This window comes from Lampetra planeri, chromosome 15, assembly GCF_965212315.1.
Source record: "Lampetra planeri chromosome 15, kcLamPlan1.2.h2, whole genome shotgun sequence".
Lineage (NCBI taxonomy): Eukaryota > Metazoa > Chordata > Hyperoartia > Petromyzontiformes > Petromyzontidae > Lampetra > Lampetra planeri.
Genome location: NC_136121.1, coordinates 13,121,289 through 13,147,628, shown reverse-complemented (window position 1 = coordinate 13,147,628; position 26,340 = coordinate 13,121,289). Strand labels below are relative to the sequence as shown.

The window sequence follows — 26,340 nt, the reverse complement described above, 5'->3', positions numbered from 1 at the left end:
ACAGATAGCCCCGCCCACTACACAGATAGCCCCGCCCACTACTCAGGCAGCCCCGCCCACTACACAGATAGCCCCGCCCACTACACAGATAGCCCCGCCCACTACTCAGGTAGCCCCGTTCACTGCACAGGTAGCCCCGCCCACTACACAGGTAGCCCCGCCCACTACACATGTAGCCCCGTCCACTACTCAGGTAGCCCCGTCCACTACTCAGGTAGCCCCGCCCACTACTCAGGTAGCCCCGCCCACTACACAGGTAGCCCCGCCCACTACTCAAGTAGCCCCGCCCACTACACAGGTATCCGTTCTCTGCCTGATCAGGGGTTGCGCCGCTCTGTCACAGATCCGAATAGTTAATTCGTCTCGTGCCGTCGGGACGCTCACAGCAACATTGCGGAAAAAATTAACAAAAGTGTTGTCACAACATGTTTTTTTTTTACGAGAAACTACAGCAAACAAAGAAGTACAAATAACACATATGGAAGTGTGCATGTTTAAGCATGTAAACTTTATTTTTGGATGCAGTCACCCATACCATCATCGATTAACTTTCACCACCTATGAATTATGGTCATTTTGTAGTTTGCGAAATACAATCCGAATGACATAAAAAAATATTTACACCGTTGATATATATACTTTTTAATCACATGGAATGTGCCTGATATCGGAGGAGCTTAGCAGGACCCAGAGGTGTGCCTGGATAGTGTTGAGATGGACGACTATCGCCATGACCAAACAGCTCGGCAAAGGGGTGGGCGGCTCGCAGTGTACAGCAGAGGGCGGTGCATCAAACAGCCTCGCTGTATATGCCCATTCGGTTTCCGTGATTTCGCGTGATATGCGGCTAACCTATTTCTTCCCAAAATTCGCAATATGCCGTTTTAATTCACTGAGATGCGGCTTTGTGGTCGGACGTGGGCAAGCAATGTGTATGTACTGTGTGTACTGTGTGTACTGTGTGTGTACGGCAAGGCCGTAGCCATGGAGTCAACATTGGGGGGGGACCAAATCTTTCAGGGGGTCTGGGGTCCTCCCCCCCCAGAAAAAATCTAACTTTGGAAACTAATTTCCTGCCTAAAATAATTTTAAAAAATCACTAACACATAGGATGGACTTTTTATTTCTTTTTTACAATAATGTCTAATAGTGTATTGTATTACATTGTTCTGTTTTTTCTTTTCTTGTTTCATTGTATGTAATGGCAGAGATTAGGGATGAATACAGTACAACCATAACCACAATCATATAAAAATGTATCTATTTTATAGCAATATATTGGGGGGGACATTTTGAGCATATTTGAATATGGGGGGGGGGGGATGTGTCCCCCCTAATATATATATTATAATTACGGCCTTGGTGCATGTACGGTGTATACTGCACCGTATGCTACTCAGCAGGCCCGAGTGCAGTTTCGCGGTGTGCGCTACTTTTTGCATCTATTGCTACCGAATAAAGCGCTCGAAACCAGTACATTGTTCACTACTTCTATGCGTCCACGTGAGCCAGGTGCAAGTGAGTGGGGACCGAGGAGATGGCGTCGAGACAACGTGGCGTGATCGTGAAATGTGAGAGAGGGGGGTGCTGAGAGGGCTGTGCGAGTAGCAAGGGTGGCACAGTCGGGTTTTTTTTACAATCGGGTTTAATTGTCTTTCTATATTAAACCCGATCATCTGAGATTGGGAGAAATCCGATTTAATTGGTTCTAATTTCGGCATCCGAGCGGAACTTCTCAACGATGGGCTTCATCCATTCCAAGCTAAGGAACTCACTGGCGGCCACGATTGTGGAGAAGCTCGTGTTCATCAAGACCAACCTGCCCGCCGCATTCTACGACTACCCCGTGCCCGACGGCCCCCCCCGAGTACGATAGCAGCAGCACCGACGAGGATGCAGCCTGAGCCTTGGATCAGAGTTTCGTATTCATTAAACCAGGTTTTAATTCCCCGAAATCGGGTTTAATTGTATTAAAGAAAAAACCCGATGCCTGTCGCTGGAAAAATCGGGTTTTTTCCACCCATGGCGAGAAGTGACACGAGGGCATTTATGGGGTGGGCCGCAAGGACGTTGCGAGGCCGTCAATGTCGCGTTTTGTCCACGGCGATCTCCTCCCTGGCGTCTGCATCGGCCCCGTCGTGGCCTGCCGCGGTTTGTTTGCGATGCCCTTCGCGGTAGCTGACGAGGTTGGGCGCCACAGCCTCCTGGTCCACGCTCACCTGGCCCTGCCGCTGTCGCTTGTAAATCTGATAACCTGCGAACGACATTGAACGATGCTTCTGTAAATCGCCAACAAATTGCTTGGGAAATACAATTTAAAAAAAACACGCAAAGAGATCTATTTATAGTTATATGTGTGGTGACCTTCATTAGCAAAATGTGCATGAGTCATGCACAGTGAACTTGACATTGTTTATTCTCCCTATAGCAGTCCAGCAAAACTGGTTTTAATAATGAATGAGGCTGTCTGGGATTCACTCTGTATATATATATTATACAGTATATAATTTAGATGACTCTTATGGGATGGGAGAGGAGCAGCGTAGTGGTGAGTGCACTGTTTGATGAACCCGCCAACCTGACTTCAATTACCAACCACGGCTAACATAAGTGGTGAGCGATATTTGTACCAATTCTGGGCCCCTTTCCTCCTCGTCAATAACTCACATTGACCAGCGTGGTGAAGTATGATCAACATTCTCCACAACAAACATGGTGTGTGAGGTCTTCATTCAGCAGCAGATTGACAGAGGGCTGTACATTATGATCACAATTATAATGTGCAACGTTGTCACTACCATTGTAAATGTTCTTGTTAGAAAACATCATGAATGCATAATGCCTGTGACTTTGGACTAATTTACATCGATTATATTGGTGGTCAGATGAGCAGCAGGACAATGGATTTGTTTTCTGAATGTGCAGAGCCTTGCCGTCCCCTTGTATGCATGGATTTTCTCCAGGTACATCAGGTTCCCTGCTATGTGCCATACACTCGTTCATGGAATTGCTCAAACATCTCAGTGGAGGCAACTTTCTGAGTTTGTCTTGAAACTCAACGAAATATATTCTTGCTATTTAAAAGGCATGATTGTTATTGTGGTTCAATTGTAATTCGCGTGATTAATTTTAACCATGACATTGACACACGTGGGCGACGATGTAATGAGATGTTATATTATATCTTGGCTTGCCAGAAGGCAGTACAGTAAACATTTGAACTCCACCTGCATAGGATAGAGTGTTTCTCCCTTGCACGCGGGGATTTCCTCCGACATATAAACTTTCATAAATTGGCCGATCACACCTCACTATATAGAGGATCGCAGAGCTCGGGCGGTTGTTGGCACCCTCTCATCACGTCGCTGCCTTCCTACTCGTCTGTGGCTCCTCTCTACGAGAGTGAGCGAATACTTTGTGCGTTACAAGTTGAAATTCTTATCATCGTTACGATGGATAAAGTCATGGCATATTTAACGCCCGCATCACATTGTATGGCTAAAACGCCCGCAGATTTAACCAGGGTGGTCACTCAACTCGATCCTCGAACCTCTGCAACAAATGGCAAACGACACGTCACCGCTCCTTGCCGCTGGCCCTGCCGCATACCAGTGATCATGAGGATGGCGTAGACCAACTGGAAGACGCTGTAGGCGATGGGGAAGGAGAACATGAGAGCGAGCTGCTCCGGCGGGAAGGAGATCTGCAGCACGCCGCTGCACAGGTGAATGCTCTGAGCGCCAGTCTCCACGCTGATCGTGCGACACCTGCAAGGGGCGCGCCATCAACCGCACACTCCCTCAATCGGCAAGTTCGTCGCCGGGTTTCCGGTGAGAAATAAGAGGAATAACACACCCGTTAAAACCAAAAGGGGACACCTGCTTCCGCCTGCCTGTGTTCAGCAGCATCATTCAAGTGTTATGTCTGTGCGAGAGTGCTCAGTGGCGCCGAGTGGTCAGGCATGAGGGCCCTGTTGCAAGGAATATAACGGAAGGCCAGAGAAGAATCAATGAGTCTCAGGGCAAGCTCAGAGACAGCAGAAAAAAACGGATACATTTGGGGAATACAGCAGTTCTGAAACTTTTTTAAACAACAATCAGAAGAAGACGGCTTTCCGCCAACACACTAACATCGGGCATTGTTTGTTGCAAAGCCACAAACCTGAACGGTGGCTGCCGGAACAGTATGGCGAGAACATAACCCAGGAGAAATCCGATGAGTGGCAAGGCTGCTGCGATGAACCAGATGTACATGCTCATGTTCTGCAGGCTGTTGTAGGAGATGATGCCCAGTGCCGCCGTCACCACGAGCACCAGGCTTCCCACCACCGTGCCCAACTGTGCATGTGGCACGGCGGAGTCGCAGGCGAGGAGAGAAAGGGATTTGGATCCACATCAGTGTTTTTCAAAAAATGTAGGCACTGAATGCCACAGTGGGCCACATTTGAGAATCGAAGTGAGTCGAATGTAAACAAAATATTACGTTGGACCGAAATTCTAAATTCACGCTCCGAAGATTTACCTTGAGCATGCGGCAGGCGTGTGCAGGGCACTTGTGACGAAGGAGCATTCCTAATATGACCGGAATGACTAACAATGCCAGCGTGATTCCTGAAACAGCAAGACGCACGCACGCATTAACGGCAAGCAACACCATCGCTGTACGGCTGAAAACTCACTTCGATCTCACATGGCTTTTGGAGCATTAGAACATCGACGCAGCACAATATGTTCACGCTCCTTTTAGTGACTTGCATCGCATTTTTCCCCACGCTTCTGCGCTCCCACCCCCCAGAGTAGGAGCAGTAGCGCGGGGTGCGCTCACCGATGGTGTTGTAGGGGATGACGAAAGTAGAATCATCGAGCCACGATCTGCTGTAGATGTAGAGGCACAGTGGCATCATGCCGAGTCCCAGGAGGGTCGAGACCACGGTCATACTGATGCTGCACAGCAGCAGCAGCAACAACAACAAGAATGCATAGACGCTCATCAACCACGGACAGAATCCTTCGCCCACAAAAGAGACAATTCCACCACCGGACTCTTCATAGAAGAGACCACATCACCCTCAGATTCAGAGACCACATCACCCGAAGGTTCAGAGACCACATCACCCGAAGATTCAGAGACCACATCACCCGAAGATTCAGAGACCACATCACCCGAAAGTTCAGAGACCACATCACCCGAAGGTTCAGAGACCACATCACCCGAAGGTTCAGAGACCACATCACCCGAAGATTCAGAGACCACATCACCCGAAGATTCAGAGACCACATCACCCGAAGATTCAGAGACCACATCACCCGAAGGTTCAGAGACCACATCACCCTCAGATTCAGAGACCACATCACCCGAAGGTTCAGAGACCACATCACCCTCAGATTCAGAGACCACATCACCCGAAGATTCAGAGACCACATCACCCGAAGATTCAGAGACCACATCACCCGAAGATTCAGAGACCACATCACCCGAAGGTTTAGAGACCACATCACCCGAAGATTCAGAGACCACATCACCCTCAGATTCAGAGACCACATCACCCGAAGATTCAGATCCCTCCGCTGGTTCCCGATCCAATCCAGGATGAGTTTCAAGATCGTTATTTACTAAGGACCATCTCGAATTCACACGCATTGGAGGCTCTTGAAATATTGAGGGTTTTTTTATTTACCGAATTCGAAAAACAACGTCTTCTTGTTGTTATTTTGGTTGCCGACCTCCGTTATGGACGAACAACACCAAGACAAAGATCCCCAGTATAGCCTTGACAGACTGTGGGGGCAAGTGCTGTTAGCGAGCACCTAAGAAGGCCGGCACAGTACACGAGGGGGTGGGGGGCAGGCACCACGCCTGGTCGCCTTTGTCTCCCTGGTGATGATGTTTACGCATCGCACCAGGTACTCACATGAGGCTGAGTCAACCTAGGGGAGGCCCACAACCGGTTCAGATAATCGTCACCGGTGTTGGCCGTGAGCGGGAATCGACCTCAGGTCGCCGGGGTTCGTAGCGCAGCGGTAGCGCTGACCGCTGCGCCACCGCTCCCCACGAACGGCACCACCGCCGCCGCCCTCCACACCTCCCAGCACGTACCTGAGGTCCATGTCTCCGTCGAGCCAGTACGAGATGAGGTTGGAGGCCAAGCCCCCCGGGCAGCAGCCCAGGATGAGGACGGCTGATGCCTCGGCCGCGCCGAGCCGCAGGCCGCGTGCCAACGCGAACGCCGCGAGCGGCATGACCCCGAACTGGCAGACGAAGCCCACTGTCAGCCCGGCCCACGGCCGCTGGGCACAGGCAGAACGCACGGCGACAAGAGAGGCAGGGTGAAGCGACCACCCTGTGTGGTGTGACCTTGTGTCAAGGTGGGGGTAGGGGTTGGGGGGGGGAGTGCACATGTGACAAGATGTACGGGAAATAAATGCCAACGTCGAGGTCTCCTAGCCACAACGAGAGGGCTTCAGCAGCGACATCCACATTGTAATGTACTTCTATGCTCCCCGCCACTACACAACCCGCACTGCCCAGCGTGGTAAAGTATGGTAAAATTATATTAAATAGATGCAACTGCCGGTGACTGACTCGGTAGCGAGCCTACGGTTCGTGCTATATCGTCAGCTTGCTGAGAAAAAAAAATCCCCCAAAACGCAGGCTTTAAAATACTATGATTTTTGTCGTCTCAAATATTGTTCCTCAGTCATGTGTAGACCCCCCCACCGCTCCTCCTGGCACTTACCCATGTATTCCCTTCCAGCAGGTTTGTCCGCCTTCACCCAGAAATGTGTACTCTCATGCCATGCAAAATCTCAGGCCACGCAGGTCTTACCACCCCGAGCCTGCCCTGGTCACACCTCCACTCACCTTGAGGTGCTGCAGGATGCGGTCAAGGCACACGGAGCAGCCGAGCGCCAGCATGACGAAGCACATGAGCAGGGAGGACACCACGGTGAGCGCCATACGCAGGGTGTCCCCGGCTCGAACCGCGGTCGAGTTGTCAACGGTGCCGTTCATTGCGCTCCCGTTCATCGCGCTCGTGAAAGATGGTAGAAGTGAAAACGTTGCTTGGTAGGTTCGATCTGAAAATGCGTTTAAAACCACTACCACATTAACCCTCCCCCTTTTTGCTATAGACTCTACCCACGGCCTTTGACTTACTTCCTGAACGTTGTTCCAGTTCCGTGTGACTGTGCAAAAAAAAGCTGAAATTTCCCAACATCATTTTCTGAATGGTGCACATCGGTGTGGGAAGTGGATGCACGGTGAGATTCGATTGGAGCGGCTCCATACTCGCCATTCTGCCCTGGACCTTGGCTCTCACAGTGGCGGTGGCTTGGCACCGCGTCCCCCATTAACGCGTCAGCAAGCTCCGTCCTGGTCCTGCGGAGAGAGTAGCTTCCGCACCCAACCTGTAACAACTGCAATTAAGCTCTCGATTTATTTCCTGTGTGAATAAATCCAGGTTGCGGATTAACCGCACTTGTGTTGAAGGGTGGAATATAAAATATTCGACGCTTATTTTTGAGCACGTGTTTGTTCCCTCCACAGGCGCTCCTCACTCGAGACCCGATGGCCGATGACTTTAAGAAACGAAAAAAACCATGACAAATTCCGTCTTAGACTATTTCGTAACACTCGCATTATCCACGTTATTTTCTTTTATCTGAGCCATCCATCTCCTCACATAACCCTGGATAATGGAGAACTGACCTATGTTTAGGACTATAATGCCTCTGGGTCTAACAAGACCAAGCCCATTGAAGCCCAATTGAAATCCAACGCATCGGCTTTCAGGGACGTCACATGCAAGATGACCTCACGTGCAAAAGAACACGACAAGAACACATCAGCCAATAGATGTACCTTCAAGTACAACACATACATGCACACACTGTACATCCCTATATGTGATGATTGTTTGAATCAAGCATGAGTGGTGCGGGTGGCTTTGAGGGCGTGTGGTCTGTGGCTTTTCATGGGCAACTCAAAGGCTGGACAATGCTTAGCAAGCAAACGGTGGTACTTTTCCAGTAACCTTCAGCCACACGCGTCGCCCACACGCAATGAGACGCTTTGCAGTTCTTAACGTGCGAGCAAAAGGGCAGCGGATGGCTTTCGTGACGTTTGCCACTTCCAAGGGCCGATTGCCGTGACTCTCCTCCAGTCTACCAAGCAACCCAACACATCCTGCCGTTTAAAAAAAAAATTAAACTCAACACACACAAAATTTTTAGTCGAAATTGAAATCCCTCCGTGGCCCTGAACCGGAGCCACTGGTCACTGCCACGACGAGGAAGCCGGACAGACCCGAGGGACAGTGGCCACGCGCAGAGTATTAAAAAACATCGGCAGGATGAGGTGTAAATTCTGACTTAAAACTTTCGTGACTGCAGGAATTCATATTCTTGGTTCTTTCGGTAAAGTCACGTAGATAGAAAATAAAATACAATTAAAAAAAATGTTTTTAAATCAATTGAAAATAATCCGTGACTTTACCGAAAGAACAAGGAATAGGATGAAGTGTGCACAAGCATGCTCTCGATCACGGACCGTCGTGCGAGACTCGTCGTTACGGATGGCGAAAAAACACGATCCATTTCTTGCCGTTATCTCCGAATTGCGTAAACTGGAGTTTCTTTGAATTATGAGTGTCCTAGAATAAAATACATTCCTAATCACCGCACATGTATATGTAATAAGCCACACATATAAAGAATGAATATACAATTAACCCATGTTGCTATTCTACTCTATGGTTCTTTTGGTAAAGTCACGTATAAAGATAAAATAATACATTAAATAATAGCATACGACGTTTCGATTGCAACACAAGCAATCGTCATCAGGTATAAATGAAATAGCGACAAAAATCTAACCAGAAAACTATAGACAGACATATAAGCAGACAGATATCACCAAGATACATAGAGAGAGAGTAACACAGGTACAGAGAGGGAGATCGTCTCTGTGGCGAGGCCTTAAATAGACAGAGGGGGGCGGGGGCGGAGAGAGGGAGGGGTTAGAGAAAAAAATAACACGTCAATGAGTACGAAGAACGCCTGGTCAATAACGCAAGCTTGAACATAAGGAAAGAGGGAGAAAGAACACACAAAATTAAATAACCTAGCAAAATATCGAAATGTTATGTAATACAACACAGAGAGTCGGTCAACACACAATTAACGCATAGCCTGGTCGATTACGTATTTCAACGATTGCCATGTTAGAATTTAAGTGTGAAAATTCCAAAGAGAGACTAAACATAAAACAAGAGGAACGGAGACACACAGACAAAAAACTCCACTCGTTTTTTGTCGTTCTTATGTTCTGCTCTGTCTGTGTGTCTCCGTTCCTCTTGTTTTATGTTTTGTCTCTTTTTGGAATTTTCACACTTAAATTCTAACATGGCAATCGTTGAAATACGTAATCGACCAGGCTATGCGTTAATTGTGTGTTGACCGACTCTCTGTGTTGTATTACATAACATTTCGATATTTTGCTAGGTTATTAAATTTAGTGTGTTCTTTCTCCCTCTCTCCTAATGTTCAAGCTTGTGTAATTGACCACGCGCCGCCGCACTCATTGACGTGTTAATTTTTCTCTAACCCCTCCCTCTCTCCGCCCCCGCCCCCCTCTGTCTATTTAAGGCCTCGCCACAGAGACGATCTCCCTCTCTGTACCTGTGTTACTCTCTCTCTGTGTATCTTGGTGATATCTGTCTGCTTATATGTCTGTCTATAGTTTTCTGGTTAAAATTTTGTTGCTATTTCATTTATACCTGATGATGATTGCTTGTGTTGCAATCGAAACGTCGTATGCTATTATTTAATTTATTATTTTATCTTTATACGTGACTTTACCGAAAGAACCATAGAGTAATTCCTGCAGTCACGAAAGCTCCAAATTTAAGATCGAACCATGTTGCTATATTAATTGAAACACTGTACAAACCCATTTGATTAGTCAGTTAAGTTTATGATAAATTTTCACTCGCCACTCAATCCGCTCACTCTTAACAAAATCCTCCTACAGTACTTTCCGGACAATGACATTGTGGGGGTGATCACGTTTATTATTATCTTAATTCCCCCCCAGGACACCCCTGGAATTAAAAACAAGGCCCCGACCCTGATCGGAGTCTCAAGGAGAAATGTGGAGTGGCAACTTGACACACGCCTCTTGAGATGGCACTTTATTGAAGACACGTTCACTTGACATCAGGCAGAGACCGCCCCCCCCCCCCCCACTGCGACAGCCCCGAGTCTCCCGCGCATCTCCCTTTTATATCGCGACACGAGGCCACGCCCCCCTTCCCGAACCTTCTCGCTGACTCTGGACGCTCGTCACCGGTGTTGGCCGTGAGCGGGAATCGAACTCGCGTCGCCGGGTTCGTATCGCAGCATAGCGCTAACCGCTGCACCACCGCTCCCATAGGTAAGTAGACACGGATACACAGACACACACACAATCAAATTGAACGTGTACAGAAAATGCGAAGGACGGCTCATTAAAGAACAATGCGCATTGTGTTTCACAGAAAGGCCAATTGTGAGCCGTGAACAATTACCAGGGTGTTGACGTTGGACGGCGATGAACTGTCGACGCGCTTTCGCTGAAACGAGATGCGGGCAAGCGAAGCACTTGCCGGAGAGAAAAGCAGCTGCCACCGAGACGTTTCGACTCCTTAACGCATCTCGAGATGCCCGCTCCCACGCTTGACTTGAATGACTTTTGCCCAAGGAGCAACAGATATCGTCACTCACAAACGCCGAATGTCCTTGAGCACGCGCGTATTCACAATTGAGCACGGTGGGAGAAGTAATGTGGGTGGTGAATTGGGAACCTGCCTCTGGGAAATTAAGTTTTTAAAGTTGTCATTTCCCTGCGAATGTTCACCTAGTTCTGCTTTAACAAACACGCGTCGATTTGACAAAACAATCTGCAGTGCGTGCGACACGTTTTTTTGGGGAAAAAAGAAAAATTTCACGAACACTGCACACGAAAAGCCGGTTGTGTAAAGGCTGTCCAGCCGACCAAGATAGCCAGTTCCCTGTTGTGGTGCAGTAAACAAGATTAACACACGAAACATATCATCTACAACAGTGTGACCATGTTCCCAGCCGATGCGCAACTTCCCTGTGACCTGCCTTGAGAGTTTGACATTTCATATGTACCTTTGAACTTATTTCGTATGTACCTTTGAACTTATTTCGTATGTACGTTTGAACTTATTTCGTATGTACGTTTGAACTTATTTCGTATGTTGTTTGAACCATATTTCGTATGTATGTTTGAACCATATTTCGTATGTATATTTGAACTTATTTCGTATGTACCGTATATAACCCACCGCCCCAATACACAAAAGAAACTGCTAACAAGAAATAATATGCTTTCCCTGAATACTTAAAACAAATTTCAAGTTTATTTTTTTTTATGTTTGTGATCCAAAAAGCAGGAGTGGATACATCCGCACAACGGAATTTGGATACATCCGCAGAACGGAATGTATCCGCTCTCGGTTCCAACCACAACCTCTGAGTAATTCTCCCCCCACAATGTGGCCGATTAAAGTTAACCGGGTTAACCGGGTTCACGACCCCACACTGGTAGGGATAACGATTTGGAGTAGTGGGTTAACCAGGGAAGGTGGTGGGGGGGGGTCCCTGAATACGTAGCGAATGTGATTGTGTTGTATGAATCGCCCTGGGCAGGCCAAACTCGTCTCTACACTAGGGCCCCGGCACTTCGGATGTGTAGATAAAAAAAAAGATAAAGATGCCCCGAGTAGCCTTGAACAGAATGTTGGGGCAAGTGCGGGTAGTGAGCGCCTATGAGGCAGGCATGGCGCACGAGGTGCCCACCTGTTTTTCCCCATTGCTGATGTGTCCCATCCACACCAGGTACTCATTTAAGGCTGAGTCGACCTAGGCGAGGCCCATGTCCGGTTCAAATACATTAACCACCGTTATTGATCACGAACGGGAATGGAACTTGCGTCATCCGGGTTGCGAGCGCCGTGGGCCAAAAATTGCGCCACCATTCCGGCACTGAGCCAACAAAGAACAAAGATCCCCCGTGTAGCCTTAACAGACTGTAGGGGCAAGTGCTGTTAGCGAGCACCTATGAAGGCCTTCTGGAACGGTACACGAGGGGTGGGTGGGGCCAGCACCACGCCCTACCGCCTTTGTCTCCCCAGTGACGATGTTTACACATGGCACCGGGTACTCATTTAAGGCTGAGTCGACCTAGGGGAGACCCAGGACCTGTTCAGATAATCGTCACAGGTGTTGGCCGTGAGCGGGAATCGAACCCGGGTCGCCAGGTTCATAGCGCAGCGCGCTAACCGCTACACCACCGCTCCCCACAACTGAGCCAACACGCAGGCACACACACAGACAGGACAAAGGGAAAACATAAATATGAAGGGGGGGGGGGGGAAATAAACGTTTATTCGATATTTTTTTCTTCATAAAAATACGCAAAACATTTTTCCAACCTGGATTACAAAATCGCTCCACCGGGCCGCAACGAGATTTGACGGGGTGAGGCGATGTAAGGCAACTTGTTGTGATTAAGGAGGAAACCGTGATCGTGTATCGTGTGAACGAGAGTATATAAAACGTTAGAATATAAAGTCGAGGATTCATCTGACAACATAAGAGGGGTCCGGTCAAGGTTGAAGCTGCACTTTTAGTTCTGATACTGACCATAGTTTTCAAGGCATTTCATGACAATATCGTACTTGAATGTCCCGTAAAGAAATTACAAATCTCTAAAGCACTGCGTGGGTTTCATAGATTCAGGTGTGGGCTATCACAAAAAGATCGAGGGAAGGTAGCCATCAAACGAAACCAACTTTTTCCCACGTTGGCCCTAACACTGGACGTTTGGCCAACTCCATTAGCGCGAGACAACACGAGAGCACCTGAAACAACGATAATGCAAGACTCCAACCCCTACAGATGATGGGGGTCCACATTCCTTGTACCACGTTCCCCAGGCGAGCCACGGTACGGCGCCTTAATGCCCACCGAGAAGGGAGCTTCACAATGTTTGTGCGATCCAACAACCCTCGCCTCCACGGTGCTGGACTACGGCGTGCGAAGCCACCCACCGCAGGGAGCAGCAACTCGTTCATGCTAAAAGCAGATACATATCTAGCGCTTGTGTGCAGATGTTTCAGGAATCCTTTCACATCCTCATGGGTTATTACCGACTCATGCCCCCTCTTTAAAATCTCTTGCAATACTCAACGTCTGTGAGAAACGCGTTTCGACACGATGTACATATTAAACTGGTTTGATACTGTCCTTCACAGGAAACGTCATTAACCAGCGCTGTCCCACAGTGCACGGCACGCTGTTTACGACCATCTCGGCAATGATCTGACTGCTGCGCACAGCCACGATGCCACTTCACACGGGAGACGCCAAATTTCGTCAGTAGCACCCCAGAAAACTGTCATCGGTGATCTGTAACTTCTTTGAGATGAGGACAAACATTGCAGGACCACCCGAGACAACCCCCCGATTTAAAGACGCATTTTACGACATCACTATTCTACAATGAAAAAAGACTGAAGTCAAAAACCACGTGCATCCCCCAATCGTGGAATGCAACATTACGTTTTGCTATGGCTTGTTCAATTTCACGCACGCACGCAGTCATATAGGCAGCTCGCTCATCGGCAACGCCAGGAGCACGCGTCAGGAACACAAAGTGACGACGCGTCGCTAAGTTTTACCACCACGCTCCCCTTCCCCCCAGACCCCGTGAGCTTCCCGCTTGGCTAAAGCAAGCGCCGGACAAAGCGTAAACTGCGGTGCCAAATCGAGGAGCCCGATACACTCATGCGCCACACACGTTCCACCAGTATCGGCCCCTCCACAGAACGGGGGTAGCCTCAGGGAAGGAGTGTTAATTGTATCGTAAAGCTCAATTGGGTATAGAGTGATTCAAGCTCAATTAATCAGATTGTGAAAGTTAACAAATCCTCTTGATCATTCATTAAGTAACTCTCCCCAGCCATGGCTGACTTCAGCGGCGAGTAATATACTGGAACCGGTCGGCAAATTAACCAACCCGCACAAACCATCATGGCGAAGTATGGTCAAACAACCGCCACGACCGACATGGCGTGTGAGATACTTCATCCACCAACCGAGTGATATGGGGCTGTAAATGCAACCGATTGAATTCACCCGCGGTGCAGCCCGTGCAGGAGCACGGGCGATGCCACACATAATGTACAGACAGCGAGCCCAGTTAGAATATAGAAGACACAGATGGGGGGTTGGGGGGGCGTTCCGCGTCTCCACCCACAATAAACCTTTTGCATTGGTTCGTCGACCTGTGGACTTTCCACAATAGCGTTTCCTACAGTTTTGCATAGAGTGCAAGTACACAGCACTGTAGTGTGAGGGTAAAGACAAATGGGAGTTGAAATTCCTTCAGATCAGTTTATATTCGCCGCTCAAAACTGTCTACCTTGAGCACAGCTCCAATGGCTAAGGTGCCACACCTTAGCCTGGCGATGCGCGGTTAAACCTTCTCGTTCCCGGGATGCGTCAGGGAGAGCAGCGTCTACCTCACAGACCAACACAGAGTGTGTGGGTGTACGATGCGATGAGGTCCATAGGACCTCTCATGGTGCAATCGAGTTATTTTTCTGATAAAGTAAAAAGCAAAAAAGTTGGTCAAAAAAGAAAAACTCTTGCAGTCCCACGATAATCGCCAATTCATCACCGTCAGCTCCTCTCACAGCTCATCCTTCTCCTGGCAGAGAAGACAAAGACAAATGTTTGATGAGTAATTAGAACCAATTACCCAGCAGCACCTTGCAGACACGTGGCTTACATTGCAATAGACAATATGTATTCATCTTTGTCTTATGATCTGTGTGTTGCAACAGCAATTTGTGGGATGCCACCACAGTCGTGTTATGGGTGACCCACTGGACTTGCAAGCCAGAGGTTTGCTGGTTCGATTCTGTCTCCCGGTGGTGGCGGTTTCTGAAATTTCCTTCCACCACCCTCTCCTTCCCCTGTCTACCCAGCAGTATAAATGTATACACCACAGCCAGTCGATCGGCAGGTCACGGTGCGACGGGGTAAAGCGTGGGTACTCCCATCTCTTCCAAAAAGTCTGGCCAGCATGCAAGAATAAGGCCAAAAAGCCTCCTCTAGCGGAGACCCTTCGCCACCAGCGGAGTGCGGAAGCAATTGCGGGGCTACACTTTTACCTTTTAACACATTACGCATTCATCTTTTGTCTCGCGATTTCTGGGTTGCCCACGGATACGATTCGCTCGTTGATCCCCTTAGTGCGCAATGTGCACCGCGCCGTACTCGCGGGGCGAGTGACGGTGCGAGGGTGAAGCGGTTGTCACCTTCGCCGCTCGGTGGCACGAGCAAGGGAAGGGCTCGTCCGGAGGCTGCTCCACCGCCTCCATGTCCTCCCACACCTTCGGCTTCGTCGTCTGCCGCCGGGCGTACTCCTGGGAGGGCAGGGGTCACATGGTGATGGCCGTCGTCGTGACGACGGTGACAATGACCTACACGGCAGGGCTGGGGAACCTCAGGTTACTGTCGCAAGAGGCTCCAGTTTGTGCTCTTGAAGGGGCATCGGTCATGTTCTTAAAGAGTGCGAGGGGGGTTTAACTCCTACAGAGCGCAAGTGGTCTTCCTAAAGAACACATGAAAAAAGCAGCGCTCACAGAACTGTGTGGTATGTTGAACTTCTTTCGCACCGTACGAAGCCAACCGCGCTGATCAGCGGTGGGGAACATTTTATTTACGGAGGGACGAACACGACTTACAATGTTCAGCGGGCCGTACATTAACACGCACGCTAGCGTTGTCCAATAATAACGTGGACACTAATTGTGGCTCAGCTTTACAGGTGACCGAGCAGACTATACATTTTAAACACAGTGTTGTTGCCAGGTCTGAAACATTCCCCTCTATCACCTGTTAGTACACCCTAAAATTATTATATTGATGAATAAATACCGTTTACGGCCTGCTTAGAAATGACAGGTCTCATGTGGTCGCGGGCTGTATGAAACAAAGTCACAGGCTGCAGATTCCCCCATTCCAGGTCTACAAGTTATGCCGATCACCGTAACCATCACGATCATCCTAACAAACTTCGTCGGGATGTGCACAAAACAAAGTGCTCGATTTTTCTGGGTAGATTGTGTCTCTGTGTGGGAGTGAACTGCGCAGTCCCAATGTCGCTGTACTCCTCACTGGGATTGAGTCGATGGTCCTACAGATGGCTGGCGATCGTGAGCAGGTGCTGAGTTCTAGATTTGAAGCTTTCGTGACTGCAAGGAATCATATTCTTAGGTTTTTTCGGTAAAGTCACGTAGGTAAAACATCAAAATTAATGAAAATAAAATAAAATAAAAACAAAAATCACGACGTTTCGGAGGCAACACAAGTCTCCGTCATCAGGTGGGACCGTCACAGCTGTGACGGTCCCACAGCTGTGACAGTCCCACCTGATGACGGAGACTTGTGTTGCCTCCGAAATGTCGTGATTTTTGTTTTTATTTTATTTTCATTAATTTTGATGTTTTACCTACGTGACTTTACCGAAAAAACCTAAGAACAGGTGCTGAGTGTATGATCGTCAGTGATGGAGACGGGCTTTGGAGCGGCCTTCACCCAGCAGGGGTTTGATCACGGCGAACACAAACGGTTGCGTATGTGCAGCGAGAGATCCGAATGGATTCTTTGTCGCGTGACAACGAGCCGAGAGCACAATCGAGAGATAAAAACAATTACAAGACAAATAGTGCTTCCTCACTTACCTGGAAGAGGCTGTAGTGGTAACAGAAGACTTGGTCGGACATGAGGTTGTTGCGGACGTACTGCTGGCCTCGCTTGGCTATCTGCCTCGCCTGCAACGCGAGGGACACAAGACACGGATGGCATCATCATCATCCTCATCGCAAGGGTCTCCACCTCTTGACGGAGATGCGTCAAAAGTGATTCCTTGCACAGAGGCGCTGGTCATCTCCTGTTCGCAGTCCTAAGTCGGTGTTGTCAATTCCACATTCCTCTGGTGGGGGGGGGGGCGAGGTGATTATCTCCATAAGAAAACCACAACCACTGTTGACATCTCCGCAAAGCGGTAATTATTTTATCGACCTCGGAAGGATCATGGTGTGAGTCGACTCCGAACCAGGATTTTAACTGGCGACCTTCTGATAGCAAGCTGCTCGCTCGGCCGCTGGGTCACCTGAAAGCGAGTCGTTAATGCCGACCATGGGGCTCTGTCGTGGATTTGTGCAAAGCGTGCAGGGGCATAGTGTTACAGAGTACGGAGCAGCACGCACCGAGGGGGAAACACAGCTGCAGTTGGCATTCGAAGCTATATTTACAATATTTAGTATGTTGTCTGAAATCACTTCCCGATTGGGTGGTTCTCTTGTTTTTATCTCAAATTCTGGTGGCTTGAAATGCACTGCATCGGAGGAGCAGTATAAATCATACATGACGACGATGATGGTGATAATGACCATTTGTAGATTCAACAATGACAAAAACTGGCTTAACGCTCGTAATTTTGTTGGTCACTAACCGGTAAAATCGTACCTGGGCACGTAAAATCCACCCACAATGAAATCCACCCACAGCGTTTGTCAGCAGATGCTGTACGCTCTGCATGTAACGATTCGAGGAATCGTCGCAGTTCAGTGTCGAAATTCGATTTTAAAAATCGATGTATTATTTTGCCGTTGTGGTGTAAGTAGAATCTTGAGCGGCTGCAGATGTCACGTGAACCGTTCACATACCACATACACATATAATAAAATAATTGATTCATACACGCATTATTTATTGCGTGCATCGTGGAGAGTTAGGAATTGATTTTAAATCGGTAAAACGATGCATCATTACATGGCCACCATAAACCCCGTGTGGGTATCAGCGTGTGTGACTGAATACTACAACAACGTCATCATTATCGTCGTCGCAGCGCGACCGCGTCGCTAAATCCGTAACCTCAAGTCCGTCAGGGTGTGCCGGGTGGACTTGTTGCCCTGCACGTGCTGGAGAAGGAGGCTGTCACGTGGCTCTGTGGCTACGTGTGCTGACGTCCACTCACAGCATAACATTGACATGGATATACAGTTTGGTTCTTTCGGTAAAGTCCCGTAGGTGAAAATAAAATAATAATAAAAAATAATTTACTTACAGTAAAAAAAACACATTTTTGCTGTGGTTGTCCCACCTGATAACGGAAGCTTGTGTTGCCTCCGAAACGTCGTGATTTAGTTATTTTTATATTATTTTATTTTATACCTACGTGACTTTACCGAAAGAACCAAAGAGTATGGATCCTTGCAGTCACGAAAACTTCAAATCTGGATATACAGTGATTTATTCATATTGTGTATCTGGTGCTCTAATTGTGTAGAAGTCACGTGTAAAAACATTCGCTAAAAAGAATAATTAAGCCCGTAACCTCGGCGTGGAATCCGTACCTCATCGTCGTGCTCCTGGGCCCAGCGGAGGCGCTCCTGCAGGTCGCCGAGGTCGCGCCGGAAGGGCACGTAGTGCTCCCAGGGCCTCAGCTCCGAGTAGAAGTGCTCGTAGTAGGGCGACTCCTGCTTGAGCACGAGGCTGTCGCCCGCCAGCAGATAGGGCAGCCGGTACGCCGCCACCGTGCCGTCGATGTTCAGCTGGTATTTGAACTGAGTGACAAACACGGGGGGGGGAGAGTGCTCGTACACACACACGCACGCACACAGGCACGCACACACACCAGCACACGCACACACGCACACACACACAGGCACGCACACACACACGCACACAGGCACGCACCGTCATCTTGAGTCCTGCCTTCCTACTCAACCCAAGCTCCACCGGAACGAGAAAACGCATGCAATGGAGTACTCAAATTGTAAACGTTGTGGGTTTACTCTCCAACACAACGTTGTGCCGAACTCATAACTAATTGGCACGTTTCGTTTACGTGACAAACCTGTCGGGTGGTGGTGGGTTAATGACGCATTTATATTTACACAATATACCCCAAAAAAAACCACCTTTATTATGGGCAATTACGTCGTATCTTGAGATTGGTGAATTCTGATGTTTTGACATTTCCTAGAAGTCGTCCAAAATCAGGAGGCACAAGGAGGTTACTCGCTACACTTCCTGCCTGTGGAACTCGATTCAAAGCGACGTACTTTGAAGAAGTCGAAGAAGGAGATGGAAGGCACGGTGGGGCCGTAGAGGCTCTCGTCGTGCTTGAAGAAGAAAAAGTGAGTGATGGCAGCATCGATGGTGGAGTTAGGGTCGGACCGCACCATCTTCACCAGGTCCAGTCGCTCCTGCCGGCTATCCCGACCGCGCCAGAACGCGCGCTCCGTCTTGTTGGCCCACGCGGGGCCCGTGTTGGCCTGCACCGACATCAGGTCGAGCGACACCCTGCGGCGAAGGGGCATTCGCGCGCAAAAGACGTCAAACTTGGGTTTCAATCGTCCGCCAGAGTTCTGTTCGTTTGATAACGGACGACTCTCGATTATTGTCGGCCGTGGTCAATGCGCTGGTGCAATAAGGCCTCCCCCCAAGCCGTCACCGTCTGTCGCAGCCTTGCGATGTAGCAATCCATCTCTTGCCCACATACGAGATGATTTCAAGACTCCATCTCTGTGGCATACGTCCTCTCGTGCGCTTCAGTATAGGCCGAGTGTAATATGGGAACAAAGCGAGTGCTTCGGTATCGCCACCCCTCCGTTACCCAGAATGCCTCACCTGCCCATTGTCTCGAGGACGGACTCGGTCAGGTCGTAAGTCGGCATGACGATGTCGCGCGTCTCCTCCGAGCCGCACCACGAGAAGATGGGAAGAAGGCTTCCGTCCGGCGCCTTCCCCTTCTCCAGGGGCCAGTCACCCAGGTTCACGAAAAACTCCATGTCTGGCAACCACACCTACACAGCGCAACACCCACCACATGGTTAAGCGTTCAGCAATTGGTGGCTTTCAAATGATATTTGAAAAGAGTTTCAATGAAATGGAGAGCTTATCCAGTACCTATGTGAACAGCATTATTATTTTTAAACGTACTTTTTTTTGGGTCTCCCCCCCACTAATTTTATCAAGATTGTTCGATTGGTGTTGCATAAAAAGAAGAGGAATTAATTTGGAACTCTCCCAGACCAGCGCAACCCCCCTCGTGTTGGAGGACTGCTCATGGAAGCGGATATCGCAGAGCGACCTCTGAGATCCCTTCAAGTGACCTGGTCCACACAGTCGGGGGCAGCAATTTTCTCTCGGCTCTGATAGTCGTGTGACAGTCAAACCAATATTAATTTTTCACTTCTCAGAGCTGGAATTTAGACAAATTAGGTCCAGAACCAAATTTTACTTGTTTTTTTTTGTGTGCAGTCATTTGTGACTGGGCGGAACCAATTAACTCGCTACACTTGACAACCCGGTTTAACCACAGCTGGATTTGAACCCCAGATCCTAGCGGTGCCAGCTCAGCACTCTGACCTCTGACTTCTGAGCCACTTAGCCACCTAAAAAAAACCCCATAAATTTTCATGGTTTGATAATATTGTGACTCAGGCAGTTTAGAATGCGGGGCCCAACTCGTTTCGGACCTTGCGTGTGAGAGAGAGAAGCATGGCATCCATGAACATCTTGAAGTCCACGTGTTGCCCAAACGTTCGTCTGTACACCTGCAAGTAAAATAAATTAATGTACAGTCAACCTTTGATGGTGGGGGTGGGGGGAGGGATGGCTAAGATAAAATAAACAGATAAATAAAACATGTAAATTAGGTTATCAAACTCGTTTATTGTTTACCTGCGTAGAATTGCGAAGATGGCAGCGCCAATATCAGCTCATGCCCAGGTGCCAGACGGATCGCTGCGTCGCAGGGCAACCTGACAGAGCGCCAAGGCCTGTGGTCCCACCCCTCGCCCACTCCTCCAGCACACAACCTACTGGGCAGGGTCCACCCGGTGGGCTAAACTCCCATTGAGTTGAATCCATTGTACTAGCCATCCCCCTGGACCCCCATATATAATCATCCTCACCTTGTTATCCTTGATGGTGTAGTGGCACAGGCTGTGCCACTGCCCGAAGCGCTTGGGGGCCTCGCGTGCCACGTGGTCCAGGTCGACGGCGGGGAACGGCTCGAGGTCGCGCGCGATCTGCGGGTATTTGTCGCGGCAGCCCATGTCGGCGTACCAGCGGTCGCCGTCCGTGCGTGGGCACGCGCACAGCTCGTTGTACACCTCGCCTGCGCAGCGCGCATGCGCGGGAGCGTCAGCGTCACCGACCGCGTGGGGTTTCGTGGTCGCGCCATTCGGCGCTCCGTGCGGTTCATACTGCACGTTGTTCGACAAGACCGTCTGACATTTCGCTCCACGTGTTCGGGGCTTCTTCCAGGAACTAATTTAAGAATTTTTTATTCAGGAAGTTTAAGATTAGTTTCGTTGCTGCACGGGTGATCCCGTTTAGCCAGTTACCCGGCTATTTTACAAGGGAGATCCGTGGTGTGTGAGCACAGTGACAACAAAATAAAGACGTAAACATACATTTTGCAGAGAATGGGCAGAGGGTCCTTAATAAATATTGCATAAACAGACAGACAACAACGATTAAAGGTTTTGAGCCAATTAGCGGCACGGCCATTGCTGTTGTTGTTGTTGGTGAGGTTAGACCAGGGGTCGGAAACCTGCGGCACCAGAGCCTAACGCGGCTCTTTAAGGACTGCTTCGTGACATTTTTCACATACATTGCGACTCTTGATCTATTGAGATTTTTGTTTGCCGAATTAACAAAAACATATCTTATTCTTATTATTATTTGGTTGCCGATCCCTGGGTTAGAGGGACATGGTGGGACGGCTCACCCCGGAGCGTGTAGGGCGACTTGGCGATGTGCTTGTCACGGTAGGTGACTTCGACGCGCAGGTCGGTGTACGACGCGTACAGCTTGTAGCGCACCAGGAAGGAGCCGTCGTGCCGGTCCAGCACCTGCACCCACGCGCGCAGGAACGCGCCGTCCGCCGCCGACAGCTTCACCTTAAACGTGCCCTCGCCCGGCGAGGAAGTGAAGCTGCGCACGGCGAGACGGGACCGGGTCGGACGGGACAAAAGCAGGAGGGGACTGGGTGAGAACTGCGCTCGGGTGCGGCAGGCAGAGACAACATCTTTTTGACAACGTTTGAGAGATCCATGGTAAAGATATAAGAAGGTCTTACCAACATAATCAGAAGTATCTCACTGAATGGATGCTGGGACCACGTGATTAACCCGGCAGTTATTGCTGCTCTGGTTGTCCCTGGGTCTCGTTGTTGTGTTTGTTGGAGCCGGGCCCAGCTTGCTCTGACCCCGGGAAGGGCTGCAGTTGTTGCTCTCTCTATCTCCCAAGTTTCCAACTGTAGTTTCTTTTTGTGTAAAGCATTTTGAAATGTGATTGCATTTCACGATGCTACGTCACTTCAAATTGTTGTTGTGTCCGCTCTCCTTACATCCAGATTAAAAGATGGTTGTGTTGTAAATGCCGAGTTCTTTCATGTGGGCACTGAACAATCAAGTCAATGTGTTTTTACATCCGTTCATTGAAAATATTATCGTCTCCATTTATTAGCCTCTGTTGTAAGGCTGTTGAACTTGTCTGCATTCTCACCCCCCCCCCCCCCCAGGGCAGGAGTGGGGGAATGTTTACCTTCTCGAGGGTGGAACAGGACTTTGAAACACATCTGGTGTGCCAAGCATTATCAACACACACAACGACGTTATCCAATAGCGTGAATAATGGCACGTGTATCCACTGAATACAAAAAAAGTCCTTTGCAGTGACTGCACGCTCTAAAATTAGAAATACAATGTTGCCAGGTTGAAACCATTCCTCTGTAATTTCCGATGAGTACATCTAAGCTATTGGCATGCAACCCATTGGGTGTCGGCTGTGAAACTGGAACAAGCCACCCAAACTTTGGAGGATAAACTAAGCCACTGTAGTATGCACTCCTTCATCAGAGGCATATCAAAAGTACACGAACTCCCTCCTGAAGCCCTCTCGTGGTGGCGAGCAGACTGCCACATTGGCACTGAGCTCCTGAACATATTGCCACCGTGCGCAGGAATTTGCGCTGACGGAAAACATTGTTTGCGGGAAAAAAAATCTAGATTTGAAGTTTTCGTGACTGCAGGGATCCATACTCTTTGGTTCTTTCGGTAAATTCACGTGGGTAGAAAATAAAATAAATCAAATCACGACGTTTCGATTGCAACACAAGCAATCATCATCAGGTGGGAAAACCACAGCAAGATTATTATTTTTGTTGAAGTGGGAGTGGCTGTGGTTTTCCCACCTGATGATGATTGCTTGTGTTGCAATCGAAATGTCGTGATTTAATTTATTTTCTAGCTACGTGACTTTACCGAAAGAACCAAAGAGTATTGTTTGCGAACTAGAAGAAATGAAGTCGCGGGCGGCCTCTGGGTGGAGGTTCCCAGCAGTGTGCCAGCAACACGAGTGTCGTCACCACCTGGAGGCCACGTGCTGCACGTGCAAAACATTAGCGGTCTCGCGCTCCGGGAAGACACATACCACCACCCCCTCCTCTTCTGGCTCCACGTCTGACACCCATTCATTAATTCAAAGACAAAAGAGCCCCCTGTTTCAGCCTAAACAGGCTGTCTGTCTGGGCAAGTGCTGTTAGCGAGCACCTATTAAGGTCTGCATGGCATACGCGGGAGGGTGGGGTGGTCAGCACCACGCCCGGCCGCTTTTGTCTCCGAGTAGCGATGTTTACATATCGTAATCATTTGAGGTTGAGTCGACTTAGGGGAGGTCCAGGTCTGCTTCAGATAATCTTCGCTGGTGTTGGCCGTGAGCGGGTATCGAACTCGGGTGGCCGGGTTTGTAGTGCGGCGTGCACACCGCTACACTACCGCTTCCCATTCACGCACACACACACCCAGCCTGCATTCTTAACTAATTGCTTCTTTTCAGCAGTCTTCACTCACCAAATGCCAGGCGGACTACAATCAGCTGGCCGTGAGATTCGTGCCAAAATGTGGTTTGCCCAAGGTCATATAGCCTCACCCAGGAGGAAGTTAACCCAATGCAATTACTTCAAATGTGTGGGTTTCTGTTGTGTGTGCGAGTTCGGCACGATATTCGCCGTGGCAATCACCCACGCACACAAGATGTGCGAAATGCCCTCGGGGGATGTGCTCCTACGACTGCAATGGGTGCCCGACTCGCACGACCGCGTGTTATATAACAGTCGTACGAGCACGGCAAGTGACATTACACACTCCGATGGCACTCACCATCATTCTCCAGATTAATAAGACGCCCATTTTCACCCGCGTGTATGTTAAAAGCACGAGTTGGGGGGGGGCGTCTTATACTCCGGTGCAGGGACGTTTAGGGGCGATTTTACATTACAATACCACGCTGGTTAAAGCTCGAGTTTATGAATGGGAGCATAGAAGTATAGTCCAATACAAGAACGCAATGTTTAGTGCCTGGTCAATTAGTAACATCGCATGATGGTGGAATAGCTTGGAGAGAAGGTCCATCAGCAGTGGATTGACCATGGCCGACGATATGAATGCCAAGTTTTTTCAACGCATCGACCCGACTGCCACACGAAGCGCACAAAATATGTGAAACCCGCAGGATGCAATAATGTCAGTCGGAGATGCCCGGGGGGGGAGAGGAGGAGGCATAACTTCGGGATTTACTTTTTGAGATCGGAGCTGGCCTGATTGAAACTTTCCCATTCAAAATACAGCCCCCCCCCCCCAACCTGCTCCGTAAGTTCACCGTCTCCCAGACCCACAAGCCACCCCCCACCCGAACCCCGTGAGATGAGCGTGGGAGAAGCGGCGATTACAATCGAAGTGCGGCGTTTACTCACTTCTCTCCCGACTTGTCCACCGCCTGGACAAAGAAGTAGCGAGCGGGCAGCACGACCGCCGTGTGTAGCCCCGGACCCCACACCAGACACTTGTTGGCCGAAGGCACCCGGCCACTGGCACATGGAGTGGCCACCGCGGCCAACAGCAGCAGCAGCAGAAGCGGTGGCAAGGCAGCTGCCATTCTCGCAGGAGACGGAGTGACACGGCGAGAGGTGGGAGAGAGAGATGGGGGTGGGGGGGGTGAGTCTCCTTCTTGACGAGCCCCTTCACAGCGCAGTCGCGTTCAGCCAGCCGGAGGTCGCCATGAAGCTTGTTGTGACTGAACGAGGTCACGCAATCGTCCGGGTTGCAGCCGGCGCGCAACAAAGAAGACACAATCCGAGCTGGTCGCTGTTAACTCGCTCACTCGGTGACTTGTGAGTGAAAGGAATTCGCGAGAAGCCTAAGAAATGAATAGCTTTGGAGACCGGGGACAGAAGTAAAATGTGGCGTGGATCGTGACGTGGGGAGTCCACGTGTTACCCACCCCGTCCGGATGAATGGGTTTTGCGGGTTTTTTTAAATCACGGTGTGACGCTACATACATCATGTCAATTGTATTGGGCACACAAAGACCAAGATTCCCCGTATAGCCTTAATGGACTGTTGGGGCAAGTGCTGTTTGCGAGCACCTATGACGGCCGGACCGGCACACGAGGGGGTGGGTGGCCAACACCACGCCCGGACGTTGTTGTGTTCCTGGTGGCGATGTTTACACACCGCACCAGGTACTCATTTGAGGCTGAGTCTACCTAGGGGAAGCCCACGAACCGTTCAGATAATCGAACTCGGGTCGCAGGATTTGTATCGCGCTAACCGCTCCCCTATTCACACACATGTACACATACACACTACCAGACGTGCACGTATTAAAGATGAGCCAAAATAAATAAGTAAATGTAGCTCAAGAAGATTTTACGTTAAGGGGAAAAATGGCCAGGAAAACATGGAAAATAATGGTGAAAATCATCACAAAACAACCCATCTGCACAGCAGTCAACCAATCAAGTGAGAATGAATAAATATAACACGCTGTCACCAGTGGGTCACGTGGACAGTCAATAACTGCGGGCCGAAGAGTGCACTCTTGGAAGGTAATTGGCCTACTCTTCCACGCCGGCCAAGTGCCTTGGAACTGGTGGGAGTACTCACACTTTACCCCACCACACGCGATCGACTGTGGTTGTACCCATTTGTACCGCAGTAATGGGTGGGCAGACTCGAACAAGTCCAACAGTGTTCCTTGCAAATACGGCAGCATCCCCCCCCCCAGTACGTCTACAGAGATATTGTATTGTGCTCAATGGTTATTCTATTTCGTGCATAACCCTGTTGGAAAGCATTGTGTATATAACGATCTTGCACAGCACAGCATTAAGTTGTATGCC

General features: G+C 49.4%; 2 protein-coding genes across 2 annotated transcripts; both read right to left on the bottom strand.

Annotated features, from left to right (window-relative positions):
• Positions 1-479: 479 nt before the first annotated feature.
• On the bottom strand, positions 480-8,850 carry LOC144722763 (ileal sodium/bile acid cotransporter-like). Its single transcript, XM_078601157.1, has 7 exons — positions 6,862-8,850; positions 6,097-6,287; positions 4,825-4,943; positions 4,522-4,610; positions 4,162-4,337; positions 3,610-3,767; positions 480-2,254 (listed from the first exon to the last, which is right to left on the bottom strand). The coding sequence occupies exons 1-7, from the start codon at positions 7,024-7,026 to the stop codon at positions 2,082-2,084; spliced, it is 1,071 nt and encodes a 356-aa protein (XP_078457283.1). The 5' UTR covers positions 7,027-8,850; the 3' UTR covers positions 480-2,081.
• Positions 8,851-12,432: 3,582 nt separating this feature from the next.
• POGLUT2 (protein O-glucosyltransferase 2) lies at positions 12,433-25,339 on the bottom strand. Its single transcript, XM_078601155.1, has 10 exons — positions 24,913-25,339; positions 21,886-22,091; positions 21,065-21,270; positions 20,627-20,704; positions 19,776-19,951; positions 19,208-19,448; positions 18,497-18,706; positions 16,817-16,906; positions 15,389-15,496; positions 12,433-14,775 (listed from the first exon to the last, which is right to left on the bottom strand). The coding sequence occupies exons 1-10, from the start codon at positions 25,092-25,094 to the stop codon at positions 14,758-14,760; spliced, it is 1,515 nt and encodes a 504-aa protein (XP_078457281.1). The 5' UTR covers positions 25,095-25,339; the 3' UTR covers positions 12,433-14,757.
• Between the last annotated feature and the right edge of the window lie 1,001 nt (positions 25,340-26,340).

Coding starts and splice junctions, on each gene's coding strand:
- LOC144722763 (XM_078601157.1), bottom strand. CDS start 7,026: ATGAACGGGAGCGCAATGAACGGCACCGTTGACAACTCGACCGCGGTT. Junction 3,768..4,161: donor TTCCGGCAGCCACCGTTCAG/GTTTGTGGCTTT, acceptor CGCCCCTTGCAG/GTGTCGCACGATCAGCGTGG. Junction 2,255..3,609: donor CGCCATCCTCATGATCACTG/GTATGCGGCAGG, acceptor TGTCGTTCGCAG/GTTATCAGATTTACAAGCGA.
- POGLUT2 (XM_078601155.1), bottom strand. CDS start 25,094: ATGGCAGCTGCCTTGCCACCGCTTCTGCTGCTGCTGCTGTTGGCCGCG. Junction 22,092..24,912: donor GTGGACAAGTCGGGAGAGAA/GTGAGTAAACGC, acceptor CGCCGTGCGCAG/CTTCACTTCCTCGCCGGGCG. Junction 15,497..16,816: donor ACCACTACAGCCTCTTCCAG/GTAAGTGAGGAA, acceptor CTGCCCTCCCAG/GAGTACGCCCGGCGGCAGAC.